This window comes from Mastomys coucha, unplaced genomic scaffold (assembly GCF_008632895.1).
Source record: "Mastomys coucha isolate ucsf_1 unplaced genomic scaffold, UCSF_Mcou_1 pScaffold3, whole genome shotgun sequence".
In the NCBI taxonomy this organism is placed as follows: Eukaryota; Metazoa; Chordata; class Mammalia; order Rodentia; family Muridae; genus Mastomys; species Mastomys coucha.
The window spans coordinates 72,089,509-72,104,752 of record NW_022196909.1 but is presented as its reverse complement, the minus strand read 5'-3'; the positions used below and the strand labels follow the sequence as shown (position 1 = coordinate 72,104,752).

Genomic DNA, 15,244 nt, shown 5'->3' with positions numbered 1-15,244 from the left:
AGAATCCCCAAAAGACAGGCAGGTGAGGCTGGCAAGATGTAGCAGTAGGTAAGGGTACTTGCCTTTCGATCCTGATGAAGACAGTTTGATCCCCAAAACCCACAAGATTGGAAGGTGAGAATCAACCCCAGCAGGTTGTCCTCTGAGCACTACATGCAAGCCATGGCACTCACATACACCACCTTTGTCTTCAGACGGGATGGCACAGCCCTATAATCGGCACTAAGGAGGCTGAGGTGGAAAGATTACTATGAGACCCACGCCAGCTTGGGCAATAGAGGAGTAGCCTGACTCCATGAAACGAAACGGGGCTAGGGAAAGAAATGGCTTAGCAGTTAAGAGTATGTATGATTCTTCTAGCAGAGCCTGATTCCCAAGTCAGGTGGCTCACAACACCTGTAACTACTGCTTCAGAGGAAGCCTCACAAGCCAACACACACACTGCATACACACGATTTAAAATAAATATATATGTTAAAGTTGTAAAGCGCTTTAGTCAGGTAGCAAATAGAAAGCTAATGCAGAAGGATTGCCATGAGTTTGAGGCCAACCTGGTCTCCAGAGTGAGACCCTTCCCCGCCCCAAACAGTCATGGGTACTCAGGTACTAAGGCAGAAGGATTGCTGTGAATTCCAAGCCAAACTGGACTTTAGAGTGACACCCTATCTCAGATAGGCCAGTGCTATAGAATGGCAGTGAATTCTATGTTCCCCAAATCCATGAAGGCTAGCGGCACCCACCTCCTCCAGCCCAGACACTGAAACTGTGCCAACCTTACCTCCAGCATGGACCGTGATGGCACCATGACCATTGATTGGCAGGAATGGCGAGACCACTTTCTGCTGCACTCGCTGGAGAATGTGGAGGATGTCTTGTATTTCTGGAAGCATTCTACAGTAAGTTGCGGGCCACCTACAGAGTGAGGGCTAGCTCTAGCTTCTCCCCAGGGCTCAGAAGTTCTCGGCCAAGACTCTAGAGGTGTTGTCAGTATCTAGGGGCTGTCTCATGAAGCCCTGTGCCTTTATTGCTCCATCTGGGGTTCAGGAGCCTGGTAACCACCGATGGACACTTCTGCTATCTGCTCAGAACCCTTCGGTCCTGCTTAGACTCCAGGGACAGCTAGTAGGAATCGCGGTTAGGGAAAGAAAATACACCAAGTGGCATTCCCACACTTGACCCACATTAACTGCCAGATGCCAGGTGCTCGTCACCTACTCCAAGGCCCCTGGGGCTGATCAAAAGATGCAGGCAGACATCATATCCCATTGAAGGTCCCAAGGAGCCCACGGGAATGGGGAGGGTGGTCCGCTCTTGCACAAAGGTGGGACTCACTAAGGACCTTGTGGTGTCTGGAAGATGCATCTGTGAGACCTGACATGTTATGTTGCTTTTTCTGGGGAGATGTCAGTAAGTATCTATTTACTCCAGGTTAGATAACAACAGACCAAAGTGAGAATCTCACCAAGGTCCTACTTAGTGAGCCCATGAGTTTCTTCAGCTTAATTGCAGAACACAGTAAGGGGTCACTTACAGGACTTGGGGTACCCCAAACAGCTGCAGCACTGCTGAGCCCCACCCCATCATGGATGGTAACCTGGTGGAATCTGCAGCATGGAATCTTTCAGTTAGCCTTCTGCTTCCTTGTTAGTGTTTCCCAGAATTCCTTGCAGCTGGGTAGGACAGTGAATGGACTTCCAGGATACATCCTCTGCTCCCATCCCTTACACCTTAGGGAGTATCAAGAGCGCCCTTACCGTAGACCCAGTTATCACCAGATCAGTCTACTCAGTTTGTTGCCATGGCTACTAGGCCAAGGTAATTGCTGCCTCAAATTGGCACAGAGTGATGATGTTCAAGCTAGGGGAAAAAGCCATACTACAATCCTCTGGAGAGAACCAGAGATGTCCACCCCCAAAAATCCACCGTTGGGGAATCTATTGCTGGACTCTAGGAGGGAGTGTATTCCTTGGGAGGACTCTTGGGAGGGGACTTCTAGAGTAAGACTTTTTGGAGAAGATACCTGGGGAAGACTCTTGGAGGAGGATTTCTAAGGGAGAACTCGCCATGGAGGACATGACTGTGAAAGCAGATCCTTTGGAAGGATTCAGTGGCTCTTTTTGCTGCAATCAGTGGATCTTGTGGTGGGATCTGGTAGATTCTTCAGTAGGAGACTTCTCCACTTAGGACCTAGGCACATCCTCCACCTCTGCTGCCCCCATTCTCAGGTCCTGGACATTGGTGAGTGCTTGACAGTGCCAGATGAGTTCTCCAGGCAAGAGAAACTTACAGGCATGTGGTGGAAGCAGCTGGTGGCTGGTGCGGTGGCTGGCGCTGTGTCACGGACAGGCACAGCTCCTCTGGACCGACTCAAGGTATTCATGCAGGTGAGAGGACCTGAAGGGACCCACCCCATCATCTAGGCCCAGACCTAGGAGGGTACCGCAAAGCCACCTTCTCTCCCTGCTCAGGTCCATGCCTCAAAGTCCAACCGGCTCAACATCCTAGGGGGCCTGAGAAACATGATTCAGGAAGGGGGTATCTTGTCCCTCTGGCGGGGCAATGGCATCAACGTGCTCAAGATTGCCCCTGAGTCTGCCATCAAATTCATGGCTTATGAACAGGTAGGACAGGTCCAGAAGAGAGTATATTCAGCTTTGGGAAGCAGACAGTAAACACAAGGGCTGTGGGCTTAACTTGCAATCCCCACCACCATACCTCCTGCTGGCCAGTACTGTGTCAGGCAGAGAATGTTGGAATGCAAGGACCACTCACTTAATAATCCCCAAGGTTCCTAGGTACCCAGTCCCACAGTCATGTTCCACCCTCAGATCAAGCGGGCCATCCGGGGACAACAAGAGACACTGCATGTTCAGGAGCGCTTCGTGGCTGGTTCCCTGGCCGGGGCCACAGCTCAAACCATCATATACCCCATGGAGGTGAGAAGTGGGGGGCTGGAGGAGGATCCAGCATGGGAGGGTGGGCCTCTTATACTGTTTCACTGCCTACTCTGCACTGTGTGTAGAGCTAACTATAACCCCAACTGCCTATCTTGGGACTGAAAGCCACTTCCGGTCTGGCTTGTCTGGGTATCTCAATTTGAGCTGTAACTCCTAGGGACTTGCTTAGAACTGTTTGCTCAGTAGTCATAGCAACTGGCCATTTTATGCCCGCCAAGATCAAGGATGGCCGGCGTGACCTACCACACCTGGTTTATGTGGTGCTGGGCATAGAACCCAGTGTTTTCTGTACCCTAGGTGGGCACACTAGTTCTGGGCTCTTAGCACATCTGCTTTCAGTAGCCACTTCTAGGTGATGTCACTTCTGGGCATGGTGATTCTGAAAGCAATTTTCAAGTTAACCACAGAGTTCTCACCCAGGTACTAAAGACTCGCCTGACTCTACGTAGAACCGGCCAGTACAAGGGTCTCCTGGACTGTGCAAGACAGATCTTAGAACGTGAAGGGCCCCGTGCCTTCTACCGCGGCTACCTGCCTAATGTGCTGGGCATCATCCCTTATGCAGGAATCGACCTAGCTGTCTATGAGGTCTGTGAATAACCCTCCTTCCCCTCTTCTGGGATCTGGCCTGGGTCACTCCTTGCTAGTTTAGTGGCTTCTTGTAACTTGGATGGGCAATCGTCGGCTTGAAAACTGTGCTCGGTCTTGGAACCCTGGAGAGCCCTCCAGATGTCAGGCCTGTATCTTCCATCACTCAGTACTGCGAAAGCCTTGCTTCTGGCTCCACGTGGCAGCACATGCTTGTCCCCATGGGACTTGAGAAGAAAGCTGAAGTAGGATCTGGGTTCAAGGCCATCCTGTACTAGGTTGTCAGCTACAGTGTACTCAGATACATAAAACAAATAGGTAGTCAAGTTTCAAGATAACCTGCTTGTCTTGTGTGGTAGTAAGTGGCACACGCCTTTAATTCTAACACTCAGGAAGGAGAGGCAGGCAGATCTTTGAGTTCAAGGCCAGGGTGAGTTCCAGGACAGCCAGGGCTGCACAGAGAAACCCTGTCTCAAAAAAAAAAAATTTAAAAAAAAAATTGTTGCCTTAAGAAATTAGCAACAGCCAGGCAGAGATGGTGCACACCTTTAATCCCAGCACTTGGGAGGCAGAGACTGGTGGATTTCTGAGTTCAAGTCCATCCTGGTCTACAGAGTGAGTTCCAGGACAGCCAGGGCTACACAGAGAAACCCTGTCTTGAAAAGCCCCCCACCCCTGCCAAAAAAAAAGAAAGAGAAAGAAAGGAAGGAAGGAAGAAAGAAAGAAAGAAAGAAAGAAAGAAAGAAAGAAAGAAAGAAAGAAAGAAAGAAAGAAAGAAATTAGCAACAACCAAATAGAAAAATGAGGACTAAAGAGATGGCTCAGAGTCCTTGCTGCTTTGGCAGATGACCAACATCCAGGTCCAACAGGTCCTTTGACTAGCTCCAGGGAATCCAATACCCTCTTCTGGTATCCAAAAGCATTGTACTCATATGGTTGTGTGTGTGCGCGCACACACACACTGTTCAGTGGTTAAGAGTACTGGCTGATTGCTCTTCTAGAGGTCCCGAGTTCAATTTCCAGCAACCACATGGTGGCTCACAACCATCTGTAATGGGATCCAATGCCCTCTTCTGGTGTGTTTGAAGACAGGGACAATGTACTCATATACATAAATAAATAAAGAATTCTTTTTTTAAAAAATGCTACACAAAGCCAGATATGGAGGCTGGTGTCTATCACCCAATACTCAGAAGGCTGATACAGGAGGATTACCACAACTAAGCATGGCAGTATAGGCCTTTAATCCCATTCTTTGGGAGGCAGAGGCAGAAGGATCTCTCTGAGCTCAAGGCCAACGTGGGCCACAGAGAGAGGCCTTTTCTCAAAACAAGAACAATAATAGAATCATTCTCCCTCTTGGGGTGTTGGTGATGAAACCCAGGGGTTCACATTTGCCTCCTTGGAGTTGTGGAAGCTTTAGTTTTATAGGAACTGGGAACCCCTCCAGCTCCTGGGAATAGTGAACACAGTGAACCACAAAGACGCCCATCTTTCCCAAAGTATGTATGGGTGTTTGCCTGAATGTGCTGTGTGCATGTGGTACCCATGGAGGCTAGAAGGGGGTGCCAGACCTCCTAAATTGGAGATCCATATGGTTTTAAGCCACCATGTGGGTGCTGTGTATTAAACCTGGGTCCTCCGCAAGAACAGCCAGTATTCTTTTTTTTTTTTCTTCAGGGGAGAGCGTGAACACAGTCCCCCACTACCACAAATTATGCAGTCAAGTTTCCCGAATTTGGGGAGATCACAGGGGTCAGCACATCCAGAGTGCAATGGGTGAGCCTCGCCCCAAGAAAACCACCCTCATGATTATCAGCCAGTGTTCTTAACTGCTGAGCCTTCTCTCCAGCACCACCGCACCACCACCTTTTTTTTTTTCTTTTTCTTTTTTCTTTGTTTGTTTTTTTCAAGATAGGGTTTCTCTGTATAGCCCTGGCTGTCCTGGAACTCACTCTGTAGACCAGGCTGGCCTCGAACTCAGAAATCTGCCTGTTTCTGCCTCCCAAGTGCTGGCATTAAAGGTGTGCACCACCACTGCCCGGCTTCTTTTTTCTTAAGACAGACTTATGTAGCCTTGGTTGACCTCAAACTTGCTGTGTAGCTGAGGATGAGTTTGAACTTCTGATCCTCTTGACTATACCTCCAGAGTGCTGGGATGATAAGTCTATGCTCGTAGGCAAAGTTAATGTATTGCTGGGATAGAACCCAGGGCTTCATGCATGTGAAGTAAATGCTCCACCAACTGAGATTTGGCTCTTTTATTTGCTTGTTCATTTAAATATGGGAGCTCACTATACATCCCTTGATGGCCTGAACTCAAATCCTGAGTATTAACATTATAAGCATGTATCACTATCTCTGGCAATGGAACAGTTCACTCTTGTGTCTCTTTTCTTCTTCCCCTTCTTCTTCCCCTTCTTCTTCTTCTTCTTCTTCTTCTTCTTCTTCTTCTTATTCTTATTCTTATTCTTATTCTTATTCTTTTTCTTCCTCTTCCTCTTCCTCTGCTTCTTCTTCTTCTTCTTCCCCTTCTTCTTCTTCTTCCTCTTCCTCTTCCTCTTCTTCTTCTTCTTCCTCTTCCTCTTCCTCTTCTTCTTCTTCCTCTTCCTCTTCCTCTTCTTCTTCTTCTTCTTCCCCTTCTTCTTCCCCTTCTTCTTCTTCTTCTTCTTCTTCTTCTTCTTCTTCTTCTTCTTCTTCTTCTTCTTCTTCCTCTTCCTCTTCCTCTTCCTCTTCCTCTTCCTCCTCTTCCTCTTCTTCTTCTTCTTTTTCTTCCTCTTCCTCTTCCTCTTCTTCTTCTTCCCCTTCCCCTTCTTCTTCTTCTTCCTCTTCCTCTTCCTCTTCTTCTTCTTCTTCTTCCCCTTCTTCTTCTTCTTCTCTTCCTCTTCCTCTTCCTCTTCTTCTTCCTCTCTCTCTCTCTCTCTCTCTCTTTCTCTCTCTCTCTCTCTTTCTCCCTCTCTTTCTCTTTCTCTCTCTCTCTGTACAGGCCAGAAGACAGTGATCCCGAAGTCATTCTTCAGCTACTGTCCACCTTATTTTTTGACACAGGATCCCTCACTGGGACCTGGGGCTCACCAAGGAGGCCAGAGCCTCTGCATCCCCATCAATGTGGTATAGGCATGCATAACCATGTCTGGCCTTTGACATGGACACTGGAGATCAAACTCAGATCCTCATGCTTACATGGCCAGAAGTGTTCTAGTAACTTAGCCATCTCCCTAGCCCTGAACAGCTCTTTTTTTTTATGCTTATGGCCCTTATGTGTCCATGTGTCACAACATGTGTGTGGAGGTCAGAGGGTACCTTACCGGAGTTGGTTCTTTCCTTTCACCACATGGGTCCCAATGATTGATTGCAGGCCATCTATCTTGGCTATAAGCACCTTTAACCATTGAGCCATCTCATCAGCCCATAACAGCTCTTAATTACCCATTCAGTATCTATTTTCTCAGCACCCACATAGTGGCTGTCTTTGCCACCTGCAGCTCCAGTCCCAGTGGATCAGGTGCTCTCTTCTGGCCTCCATGGGCACTGCATGTTTGTGGTATATGGATGGACATGGAAGCAAAACACCCATACACATAAAATAAAAATAAATAAAGTTAAGTAAAATAAAAATTAAAAGCATATGCCTTAAATCTCAAAACTTAGGAAGTAGAGGTGAGTAAATCTCCATGAGTTTTGAGTCCAGCCTGGTTTATATTGTGTATTCTAGGCCAACTAGAGCTACAGAGAGATCCTGCCTCAAAAAAAGGGTTGGGGAGATGGCTAAGTTGTTAAGGGACCCGCCATACAAGTATGAGGGCATGAGTTCTGATCCAGAATCTAAATAAAATGTCAGGAAGGGCATCTGCCACCCTGGGGCCAGGAGGTGGAAGCAGGAGAATGGCTGGGGCTCAATGAGCAGCCAGTCAATGAGCTCCAGGTTCCATGAGAGACCCTGTCTCCAACCATAAGGTGAGAGTGGTTTGTGGAGACACTTGATGTCAACCTTTGGCTTCCACATGTCCTTGAGTACGCATGCAGCACCCCAGCACATACACAAAAGCACACATAGACACCCCCCCCCCAGAAAACAAAAAGGAGAAGGGGGGAGGATCTTGGAAGAATGCTCCAGAAAATGCTAGAGCTTTGGGCACATGGCTCCCTTTTCCCTCAGTTTCTTGTCTGTCAAGTAGGAACCATATGAATAGGCATCTACCAATGGTTGAAATATTCTGAGGTTGCAGTGAGCACCAATGTCAGAGTAATAGAAAGGCTGACTAGCCTGCCAGCCCCAGATCCTCTTCTTCCTGCCTCCCCAGAGCTGGGCTTACAGGTATTCGCAGCCTCACCTCGCCTGGCGCTTGTGTACAGGGTGGCCTGAATGCAGGCATCTAACTCATCACAATCTCTACCTGTGGAGCCATCTGCTTGGCCCCTTCTCTTTTTATTTTAAATTTTACTTCTTTATTTTTATTATATACAGTGTTTCACTTTATTGCCCAGGCGAGTCAGAAGCTCCTCGGCACACTCAATCCTCCTGCCTCAGCCTCCCAGGCAGCCTGATTGACAGATTGTCATTACCATTCCCTGCAGCTTTCTTTCACTGGAAATTTATTATTCCTATTTTTTAATTTATTTTTATTTTATGTGCATTGGTCATTGCTACATAGTTGGTTTGAAACCCATCTGGGCCAAGCAAGACTGTACCTTTGTTTGTTTTGTTTTGAGACACAGTTTCTCTATATATAGCCTTGGCTGTCCTGAAATTCAATCTGTACAGCAAGCTGGCCTTGAACTCATGTAGCTCTACCTGCCTCTACCTCCAGAGTGCTGAGATTAAAGGCATCCATGCCATCACCACACTAGCCCCATAGTGCATCTTAAAAAAAACCAAAAGGGTGATTGCACACACCTTTAATCGCAGCACTTGGGAGGCAGAGGCAGGAGATTTCTGAGTTCGAGGCCAGCCTGGTCTACAGAGTGAGTTCCAGGACAGCCAGGGCTACACAGAGAAACAGTGTCTCCAAAAACAAAAATAAATCCAAACCAAACCAAACAAACAAACAAAAAACCCAAAAGGATCCTTATTCCTGAATGCACAGTCCTTCCTGCTATGGACAGTCACTGCAGAGGTCCTAATCATGGGGTATGCACAGTACAGGAAAAAAAGGGGAAGGAATATAGGGAAACTGCTCGTAGAAGCCAGGCTGGGGAGCACAAGCCTGTCATACCAGCACTGGGGTGGTTGAAAAGATGAAAACTTCAAGGCCAGTATAGGACAGACTAACCCCATGTCCCAAAATGAAAGTTTTAGGAGCAAGAGATGTCGCTCAAGTGGTAATGCTGAGAGCATGGCTCAGGGGTAGAGCATGCCCCCACATACTCCCACCTAGTGAAGGGCTGGGGCGTGGTCAGTGTGGAGTCCCTGCCTAGAATCCCCAGTGAAGGGCCCAGTGGGGAGGATAAACCACATCATCTACTCTAGAACTGGCAAGTGTGGTCCACACTGCTGGCAGCAGAGCCATTGACAACAGGACCTTCCCATCTGCAACTCTGAACCCACCTGCTGCTTTCTCTTCTAGACCCTGAAGAATCGCTGGCTTCAGCAGTACAGCCATGAATCAGCTAACCCAGGCATTCTTGTGCTCCTGGCCTGTGGCACCATCTCCAGCACCTGTGGCCAGATTGCCAGTTACCCTCTGGCACTGGTCCGTACCCGAATGCAAGCCCAAGGTGAGAAGTCTGGGTAGGAGGCTGGGGTCGGAAAGCCAGACACTCGGGTTCCACCTGCTCTCACGTAACTGTGTAGGTAGCATCCTGAGCCAGGATCCTTGTGGGTTTGGGTAGCACCCTTCCTGTTGTCTGGGCATCAGTTTACCTTAGTGGCCTGAGAAGGTTCAGTGGCCAGGGAAGTACAAAAGTACAGGGAAGTACCACAGACAACATTGTGGCACTTCAATAACTTGAACTGTTATTCAAAACTGAGAGAAAATAAGGGAGTGGGGGTTGCTTGGAACATTAGCCAAGGTCCAGGAAGGACAGTTTGCTGGGTTCCTTCTTTCTTTCTTTCTTTCTTTCTTTCTTTCTTCCTTCCTTCCTTCATTTATTTTATGAGATGGGGCCTCACTATATAGCCCTGACTAGCACTCATTATTTAGCCTAGGCTGGCCTTGAACTCAGAAAGATCTCCCAAGTGCTTGGGTTAGAGGCATGGCCAGCAGGCCTGGCCATATTATCATTGTTATTTTTAGACAAGGTCTCACTGTGTGGCCCTGTCTGGCCAGGAATTCCCAGATCTCTGTGAATCCCCTCACCCTTGGGGATAAGGACAAAGGCCACATAGGTCTTTCCATGATCAGATGTGTGAGGATGGGAGGGTAAGCAGATGCAAACCCTGAAGAGAAGGAGAGAATTAACTTTAAGGAAGTGGGTATTTTTCACCTCTTGTCACTCACAAACACACATATGTATTCATACATATGCACTCTTACATATAGACACATGTATGTGCTCTTATATACAGAAACACATATGTGCTTACATACACAGACATATTTATGCACTCTCACACAAATACATATGAACTTTCACACATGCATATGCACACACAAAGACACACTGCACACTCATACATGCACACATACTTTTATGCACCCTCACGCATACATATGCACTCTCATATAGTTGTACATATGCACTCTTATACACAAATACACATATGTAGTCTCACACATACAAACAGACACACTCTCACATATGTTCACAGAAGTCACAGATACGCAGTCTCACACAGGCACACACAGACACATAAGTATGTACTCTTACAATGCATACACACAGGCACACAGCACTCCCATATATGTACATAAAAGTTTCACATGTGCATTTGCACACACATACATGCACACACAGAGGCACACATATGCATTCCCATACATGTACACACAAACTTTCATAGTGCATATGCACACACACAGACAAATATACACAGATTCATGTAATATTCTCCCACACGTACATACCTGGTGTTCCCATTCATCCCCAAATGTAGTCCCTAAGATTGACGGTTCCTAGGTCCACAGATATCCTGAGTCTTGTGGTAGGTCCCCTGTTCCTCTGTCTTACCATCCAACCTTCTGTGTAAATGGCCACCTAGCTCAGCCCTAGGATGAGGTAGGAGGAGAAATGAGACGGGGAAGCTTTGCTCTTACCAGGCTTCCAACCACCTACAGCCTCCATGAAGGGTGGCCCGCAAGTCTCCATGGTGGGTCTGCTTCGACACATCCTGTCCCAGGAGGGTGTATGGGGCCTCTACCGGGGCATTGCCCCCAACTTCATGAAGGTCATTCCAGCTGTGAGCATCTCCTACGTGGTCTACGAGAACATGAAGCAGGCTCTGGGGGTCACATCCAGGTGAGGGACAAGGAGCCTGTCCCCCTAAAATTCCCTCACCTTCATCATGGCATCCCCTACGCTGATGTCTTCAACCACCAGAGACTGATGGCCTGACCAGTGGATCCTAATCCCACACCCCAAGGCATTGGACCCCAGAACCCAGATCCCAGATCCTAGCCCTGTGTCCTGACCATGGGACCACTGAACCCCACACTTCAGCCACAGGATCCCAGGACTTGATCCTCAACTTCACAACCAGACCCTTAAGCCCCAACCACTGGACCCTTCATATCAACAGTCTGACACTTGAAATGTAAAACTGTCCATACCCTGACCCCAAACCCTATCCCCAAGTCCCTTGATCCTGCTCATCTACACCCCAAAGCTGGATTCTGCTCATCTACACCCCAAAGCTGGACCCTGCTTTTCTATGCCCCACTGGGTGCTGGGCCTCTCTGTGCAGTAGCAGGTGGCCCCAGTGCCCCAAGCATGGGGGCACTCATCCATGTACCCCATAGCCCAGCTCTCAGAGCCCTCAGGCACCAGACCCAGTGCCCTAATGTCACACTGGACCAGAGATCCCTAAACTTGCTGCTGAGTTCCCCTCACCTGCCTCACAGCCCAGCCACTGGATTCTAAGAGCCAAGAACTCTCAGCCACAGGGTCCTGACAGGACAGTGCCAAGATCCTGGGCTCTGCCACTGGGTCCCTGGATCATAGGTCCCTTACCCCAACCAATACATTTTCCTCAGTTTGGGGTTCCATATCCTCCAATTTTTACTGTTGGGTCTACATTCCAAGCACCACCCTCAATCTCTCACCACTGGACCCCAAGTCCCAGTCCACTGGATTCTGGCTCATGGAAGCATGGGTGCGAGAGCTCCAGGGTCTCTCATGGATCCCACATGCCCCAGCTGCAAAATTCCAGATCCCAGATTCCTTCAACCCCTTCTCTGGACTACATCCATAGAAGGCCAAACTCCCAAACACCTCCAGATCCCAAGGTCTTTGCTCCTATACCCCAAATGTCACTCCCCTAGTCTAGATCCCAATAGCCCAGTGACAACATCTCATATCCCAGACACACCCTGGAACTGATTCCCACTGCATGGAAGCATGCCATCCAAAGAGTGGCTCCAGACCAGTGACCCCCTACCTGGCAGTAAGGGATGGGACATATGAATGCTGGATTGCACCTCAGCTAGGACACACCTCCGCTCCCACAACTCCCCAAAATCACTTTGCTCCCTGTCCCCTACTCTCTGCAATGTCTTCCATATTCCCCTGCCCTCCTTCCAGGCTAGTAACTCTCAGAGCCCAGGCCCCTCTGGAAGGGCCCAATCTGCTTGTTCTTGGGTTGGAGCTGCCAGAGGAAGGCAGGGACACAACCAAGGGGACCATCTGCCTCTCACACTGCCAGCCCTGCTCAGGCCTCAGAAAGTCACAATCAAGGACCAACACACAACATCCTTCCTGACACCCAGCATCCAATATGCAAATTAAGTATCCCCAAGCTGACTTGGAGTCTATTTTTCTACCAGACAGAGAACAAAGTCCCCTGGCTCCCACCACATTCCCTAACCCTCCACACGTCAAGATTGGATTCTGAGCTTAGACCTGGGGTACCCTGCTCCACGTCTCAGTCTTTAGGGGGCCTCATCAATAGACTGAGAGGAAAACTGGGATGTCGCAGGGTATGCTTTCCACCTCTCCCTCCCACCCACACCAAGTCCTACCTCCCTGCCCATCTGTGTCATTTCAAGGAAAAAGAATAAATTTTCTAAGCTACTATTGTTGCTTTTTAATTGTTTAACTTACATTCACTTCTTTGAGGGAGAGGCATATGAAAAGCAGAGGAAAACTTGTGGGAACCATCCTCTCCTTCCCAGCGTGGGTCCTGCAGGTCAGACTCAGGCTTCGTGTGGAGTGCTGTCACCTACTGAGTCATCTCTCTGACCTCATTGTAGTTTTGTTACTTTTAAAAAAGTATGCCTGAAGACAGCTATAATGTATTATGCCACCGCCGCCGGAGCTCACAGCCTTCTGTACAGCTACAGTGTACTCATACACATAAAAATAATTAAATAAATAAATAAATCGTAAAAAAAAAAAAAGTATGGGCCGGGTGGTGGTGGCGCACACCTATAATCCCAGCACTTGGGAGGCAGAGGCAGGCGGATTTCTGAGTTCGAGACTAGCCTGGTCTACAGAGTGAGTTCTAGGACAGCCAGGGCTACACAGAGAAACCCTGTCTCAGAAAACCAAACAAAAAGTATGAACAGGTGTACGTGTGTGTTGTATGTGTGTGTGTGTCAACACTGAGGTACTCCCAAGGAGAGATGAGAGACATGGGTCTCTGTCTCCCTCCCTCCCTCCCTCCCTTTCTCTGACACACACATACAAACACACACACACACACACACACACACATGGGGTGTGGGGGGACGGGGTTTGCAGCATTTTCATTGTCCAATCAGGTTAGAATAATTGGGTTAAAGCATTCATTATCTTTATCAATTGGCTCTGAAATTATTGTATTGGCATCTCGTAAATTGTGATCTTATTGGTACATAAACCTGATTGGATAATTAAGCCTTAAGAGTCATGTTTCTACTGGTTATCTAGGTGCTAAAAGACTGATTGTAGTGTGTGGAGCATTGTGTGTTAGTGAGATGAACTCACAAGCTGGGAGAGAATAGCAGGACCCCACTGGGACATAGTGTTGAGGCCTGCCAAAACTGGCCCTAGAGCAGAACATGATCCAGTGGGGCAGGAGAGATTGAGGGGTGATCTTTTTTAATAAGTTTGTTTGTTTGTTTGTTTTGTTGGGTGAATAGCTGAATGGCACCAAAACTGAGTCATGTAGAAACAAAGAAAACAGCAGTGAGGTCCCTGCTGTGGAGAGTTACTGGCTGCTCTGACTCCAAGTAGAGAGAAAAGTGCTAACCATTGCCTGTTTTAACAGGTATTAATTAATAAAAGTCTGTGACTCTAGGCAGAGATCCAAACAGAAAGATGATAGAACTTGGTCACTTAGCCAGAGGAAGCCCATATTCTTTCTAACGTGGTCTACACAGGAATTTTGGGTGACATTTTCCTACTTGGCTAGATAGAAATGGCCTAAGAGATACAATATATACAAGATATACAATATCTTAGTTTATTTCATTGGTTTTTAGATTGTTTTAATTTTCAAAATAGGTGTGATGTTGAGTTTTGTGGTTATATTATTCCTCTGGGAGAGAGGTCAAAATGAGGGTTTTTTCTGGTTACTGGCTCAAGGATATGCTGATTTGGGGAAAAGGTTTTGTTTTTGTGTTTTTGGAAAAGGTGATTAAGGTATTTATACCTTCCAGAGTTATATGGATCAGAGATGACAAAGGGAGACCTCCAGAGAACTAGATTCCAGAGATTCAAACAAAAAATATCTTGGATATATACTGAAAATTTGTTTTGAAATTTATATATTATAGAATATACATACAGTGTTGGTGAATTTCCTCGTCAGACATGCTGAACTGGCCTGCATGAACTCCTGATGTCCTGGACTTCAGCTGGATCCAGTCAGGACACAGACATCAGAGACTAATAAATCCTGTTTTCCCTACCCTTCCCCCCACTTCATAATATCTCAACGCCCATGATTGTTACTAAGTTAAAGTCACATGTTATTATTTGACACAGAATCTATTTTGATACAAAATCAAGATTATCATTTGTATAAATTTCTTCTATTGATACTAAATATTTAAAAGTACAGGGCTACCAGGTGGTGGTGGCGCACGCCTATAATCCCAGCACTTGGGAGGCAGAGGCAGGCGGATTTCTGAGTTCGAGGCCAGCCTGGTCTACAGAGTGAGTTCCAGGACAGCCAGGGCTACACAGAGAAACCCTGTCTCAAAAAACCAAAAAAAAAAAAAAGTACAGGGGCTTAGACCTAGTCCTTCTTTTGCTGTTATTTTATTTTTTGGTTTTTTGTTTTGTTTTGTTTTGTTTTGTTTTTGTTTTTCGAGACAGGGTTTCTCTGTGTAGCCCTAGCTGTCCTGGAACTCACTCTGTAGACCAGGCTGGCCTTGAACTCAGAAATCCACCTGCCTCTGCCTCCCAAGCACTGGGATTAAAGGCATGCGCCACCACCGTCCAGCTCTTTTGCTGTTGTTATAAACAGATCTGAGATGTTTAAGCCTGTGAGTTTAGAGCCAAATAACAAATTCATGGCTCTGAGTTTATTGTTAGGATGGTTTCAAGATTTTAACTAAAACTAGCTGAGAGTAGTTAACAGACAACAGTCCAGATTACTTTACATAGATAGTTGGTTT

At 47.3% G+C, this 15,244-nt stretch overlaps 1 protein-coding gene and 1 non-coding gene across 4 annotated transcripts in view; one reads left to right on the top strand and one right to left on the bottom strand.

Annotated features, from left to right (window-relative positions):
• Slc25a23 (solute carrier family 25 member 23) overlaps nt 1-12,713 on the top strand; it is a 16,116-nt gene extending 3,403 nt beyond the window's left edge. For 2 of the 3 annotated variants that reach the window (XM_031346560.1, XM_031346562.1), the window contains exons 4-10: nt 785-896; nt 2,226-2,384; nt 2,469-2,621; nt 2,829-2,936; nt 3,378-3,545; nt 9,113-9,263; nt 10,745-12,713. In XM_031346560.1, coding sequence (XP_031202420.1) covers nt 785-896; nt 2,226-2,384; nt 2,469-2,621; nt 2,829-2,936; nt 3,378-3,545; nt 9,113-9,263; nt 10,745-10,947 — 1,054 coding nt within the window. In that variant the 3' untranslated portion in view covers nt 10,948-12,713. The remainder of the gene's footprint in view (nt 1-784; nt 897-2,225; nt 2,385-2,468; nt 2,622-2,828; nt 2,937-3,377; nt 3,546-9,112; nt 9,264-10,744) is intronic. The other variant, XM_031346561.1, reaches the window with a different exon arrangement.
• Nucleotides 5,223-5,388, bottom strand: LOC116075603. Its single transcript, XR_004112638.1, has one exon. It is a non-coding gene; the product is annotated as a U1 spliceosomal RNA (small nuclear RNA).
• Nucleotides 12,714-15,244: the final 2,531 nt, after the last annotated feature.